Genomic DNA, 4488 nt, shown 5'->3' with positions numbered 1-4488 from the left:
CTGCCTCAGCCTCCCAAGTAGCTGGGACCACAGGTGCCCGCCACAATGCCCAGCTATTTTTTGGTTGCAGCCATCACTGTTGTTTGGCGGGCCGGGGCTGGATTTGAACCTACCAGCTCAGGTGTATGTGGCTGGCACCTTAGCCACTTGAGCCACAGGCGCTGAGCTGACAATCTTTTTATCAGTAAGCAAAGGTCACTGCCACTGAGAAGTGTTTATAATCATAAACATAATAAAATCTACCCGTGCCAAAAACAAAATAAAACAAACTATATCACAGTGTCTAAAACCTTACTCTACTTTAAAGAAACACAAGTTAGAAATTATAAGCCGTAAATTATGGGTATTGTTTATGCAGAAAGATAACACTGAAGTCTAATCAGTGAACGCATACTCAAAGAAAAGGCTTTATATTTTTAAAATACCAAATAATTGTACATTGATATATGTATAGGTTGAAGTAAAAATATTTTAAGATATGTACCAGCCATTAAGACTTTTTTTTTTAAAAGAGTCTCAGTCTGTTGCCCCAGGCTAGAGTGCTATTGCATCACAGCTCACAACAATCTCAAACTCCTGGGCTCAAGTGCTTCTTCTTGCTTCAGCTTCCCAAGTAGCTGGGACCACAGGCACCCACCACAATGCCTGGCTATTTTTTTCTATTTTGAGTAGAAGCACTCTTTGTCAGGTTGGTCTCAAACTCATGAGCTCAAGTAATCCACCTGCCTTGGCCTCCCAGAGTGCTGGGATTATAGACGTGACCCATAGCACATGGCCTACGAAGACTTCTTTGATGATCAACTACTGTCCTAACTGTATCAGATAAGAGGACTTCTAACACTGAACTGTAAGAAGGTCTACCTAGCACCATTTCCAGAGCAAAGTTCATTTAAAGAGGGAACAAGAAATCCCAGAGACACACACCTAATATAAAAATTTTCACTTACTGTCAGTTCCTTCATGGTAATGTTCAAATACTGGCAAAGTAACACCTGTTAAACACAGAAGCATATGTAGTTTCACAACTATGACCTTCAAGTACTCTTTCTTTATTACTGTTTCCTGTTTCTTTTTGAACAAATATTCAAAAGCCGAAAGATTTAAGCCTGGAATTGTAATTGGTTTCAAGTAATGAATTTAGGAACCCGCCTTAAGTGTGACCTTCTATTCAAAAGCCAAATAATCCTAAGTAATAAGAAAGCTTGTTATTAAAGGCTTCAACATGTAAAGCCAATCGACTTGTAAGCAAAAGAGAGAAACTGGGACAAGATCTTGCCATATAAATAGATAAATTTAAAAATATCACTTTTTCTCCCAAAATGGTTGCAAAGGGTTGCAGTTACCTGCTACATTATCTTTCTTCGCTCGAATTTTCACTTGGGCTTTATTTACATTTTGGATAACTGTAGTGCTGCAGAAAAAAGAAAAAGTCTTTAGTTGTGCTTTTAGAAATAAGCCTACAGGCTCAGCGCCTGTGGCTCAAGTGGCTAAGGCGCCAGCCACATACACCTAAGGTGGTGGGTTTGAATCCACCCTGGACCCGCCAAACAATGATGGCTACAATCAAAAAATAGCCGGGTGCTGTGTTGGGCACCTGTGGTCCTAGCTACTTGGGAGGCGGAGGCAGGAGACTTGCTTGAGCCCAGGAATTGGAGGCTGCTGTGAGCTGTGATGCCACAGCACTCTACCCAGGGGGACAACTTGAGGCTCTATCTCAAAAAAAAAAAAAAAATAGAAATAAGCCTACAAAAACCCATTGATAATCTTTGTCATTAAATGAGACTAAAAGTGAGATGTTACAATGAAGTACGTTTTATATTAATAACTGTCCTTTTTCCAGAAAAGGAGGAAAATCACTACCGCCTGAAGAGGGCCGTAAAGAACAAAGAATGAACAATATTTAAAACATAAGCAGTAAGAAAACAACAGAAAATGATTTTTAAAATATGTGAATTGCTTGCATTTTTCAGTTTGACATGAAGTGCCAGGATGTGACCTCAAGGGTTCACATTCTGCTAGAGCAGCGGTTCTCAATCTGTGGGTCACGACCCCTTTGTAACAATGAAAATACATCCTGCATATCAGATATTTGCATTACGATTTATAACAGCAGCAAAATTACAGTTATGAAGTAGCAACAAAAATAATTGTATGGTTGGGGGTCACCACAACATGAGGAACTGTATTAAAGGGTCCCAGTATTAGGAGGCATTAGGAAGGTTGAGAACCACTGTGTTAGAGTATAATTTGGGGAAAACTTTCCTTCCATCTAGGTTTGCAGTTTAACTGATTAAGCCGGTGTTCAATTCCATGGAACCTACCTAAATTCTGGCTTTGTCTGATTCCCTACCTGTTATCATCATAAAATAAAGTGTTTTCCCCATAATCACCCTAAAACACATTCATGTACCACTAATACATTATACACTACTGATTTCCTCCATTTGCTAGAAAATTCAGTGCAAGCAGTTATCTTATCAGCATTGGCAAAAATTAAAGTCTACCACTTTTAAGGGCTGCCCAGCACTCTGGGAGGCTGAGACACTTATAATATTAAGCATCAAGTACCGGCAACTATATAAACTACAGATGTGGATGGTGACAGACAGTGGAGGTAAAGTGGTGGGGTTAGAAGAGTTCTTCCTTATTATTACTGTATCATTTGTCTTTAATGCTTATATATTTCTTTTTCTTTTCTTTTTTTTTTTTTGAGACAGAGCCTCAAGCTGTCGCCCTGGGTAGAGTGCCGTGGCATCACAGCTCACAGCAACTCCCAACTCCTGGGCTCAAGTGATTCTCCTGCCTCCACCTCCTAAGTAGCTGGAACTACAGGCACCCACCACCATGCCCAGCTATTTTTTGGTTGCAGACATCATTGTTGTTTGGATTCGAACCCACCAGCTCAGGTGTATGTGGCTGGCGCCTTAGCCGCTTAAGCCACAGGCACTGAGCCGTATTTCTAAATTAAAAATAGTTTTTAAAATGAAATTATGAACCTGAAAGTATTTTACTTTTTCAAAACACCCCATTTTAGTCTTCTTACCTGAAATCCCCTGCTGTGAACTTGGCCTCAGCTAGTGAAAAGGCTGCTTCTCTCATCACTTCACCCATCAACATTTTAGTCTGAAAAAGCAAAAACCAACACTAGATTCAACCAAATTTTTACTAAGAAAATCCTATCATAGTTATATTCCTTTAATAATCACCAATATTTTACACCAAATATGCATGTACATACTGGTCTGATGATAAAACAAATAAAAATTTCCAATTCTGAACCTTTTTTGTTGTAGTCACTAATGAAATTGCAAAATTACAAGTTTTATAATTAAAATATTAGAATAAATGCATTAAAAAATAGAAAACTGGGCTTGGTGCCTGTGGCTCAAGCGGCTAAGGCTCTAGCCATGTATACCTGAGCTGGCAGGTTCGAATCCAACCCAGGCCTGCCAAACAACAATAAAGGCTGCAACCAAAAAATAGCCTGGCACTGTGGCAGGCGCCTGTGGGCCCAGCCACTTGGGAGGCAGATGCAGGAGACTCACTTGAGCCCAGGAGTTGGAGGTTGCTGTGAGCTGTGATGCCATGGCACTCTACCCAGGGTGACAGCTTGAGGCTCCGTCTCAAAAAAAAAGAAATAGAAAACTGGCTTGGCACACATAGCACAGTGGTTATGGTGCTAGCCACATACTTCGAGGGTTCGAACCTGGCCCGGGCCAGCTAAACAACAATGACAACTGCAACAAAAAATAGCTGGGCATTGTAGCAGACGCCTGTGCCTCCAGCTGCTTGAGCGGCTGAGGCAAGAGAATCACTTAAGCCCAAGAGTTTGAGATTGCTGTGAGCTGTGATGCCACAGTACTCCACTGAGGGCAACATAATAAGACTGTCTCAAAAAAAAAAAAAAATTTTTTTATTCTCATAAATTGGCAACAAAAAAATTAATGCCCAGGGCTGTGCCTATGGCTAAAAGGAGTAGGGCGCTGGCCCCATATACTGGAGGTGGTGGGTTCAAACCTGGCCCTGGCCAAAAACTGCAAAAAAAAAAATTAATGCCCAGTTAAGGAATTTAAGAAAAGAAGCCCTTTCACAGATCACTTGGTAGAAATTAGCTTAACAGGCTCGGTGCCTGTAGCACAGTGGTTATGGTGCTAGCCACATACACCGAGGGTGGTGGGTTTGAACCTGGCCCGGGCCAGCTAGACAACAATGACAACTGTTAACAAAAAATAGCTGGGTGTTGTGGTGGGCGCCTGCAGTCCCAGCTACCTCTGGGAGGCTGTGGCAAGAGAATCACGTAAGTCCAAGAGTTGGAGGTTGCTGTGAGCTGTGACGCTACAGCACTCTACCAAGGGCAACACAGTAAGACTGTCTCAAAAAAAAAAGAGTTAGCTTAACAATCTGGAGGGCTGTTTGGCAATTATCTATCAAAAATTTAAATGAATATATCCTTGGATCAATATTCTAAGATTCTTTTTTTTTTTTTTT

The 4488-nt window shown here is 41.0% G+C and overlaps 1 protein-coding gene across 1 annotated transcript in view; it reads right to left on the bottom strand.

Moving 5' to 3' along the window:
- The window catches only part of ATP6V1D (ATPase H+ transporting V1 subunit D), a 24703-nt gene that overhangs the window by 10628 nt on the left and 9587 nt on the right, over positions 1 to 4488 (bottom strand). Inside the window, exons 3-5 of the mRNA XM_003797384.3 lie at positions 3044 to 3123; positions 1344 to 1411; positions 948 to 992 (exon numbers count right to left, since the gene is read on the bottom strand). Of these exons, the coding sequence (XP_003797432.1) occupies positions 948 to 992; positions 1344 to 1411; positions 3044 to 3123 (193 nt within the window). The remainder of the gene's footprint in view (positions 1 to 947; positions 993 to 1343; positions 1412 to 3043; positions 3124 to 4488) is intronic.

Source organism: Otolemur garnettii, unplaced genomic scaffold, assembly GCF_000181295.1.
Source record: "Otolemur garnettii isolate 467f Iridium unplaced genomic scaffold, OtoGar3 scaffold00115, whole genome shotgun sequence".
Classification (NCBI taxonomy): Eukaryota; Metazoa; Chordata; class Mammalia; order Primates; family Galagidae; genus Otolemur; species Otolemur garnettii.
This window is presented reverse-complemented; position numbering and strand designations above follow the sequence as displayed.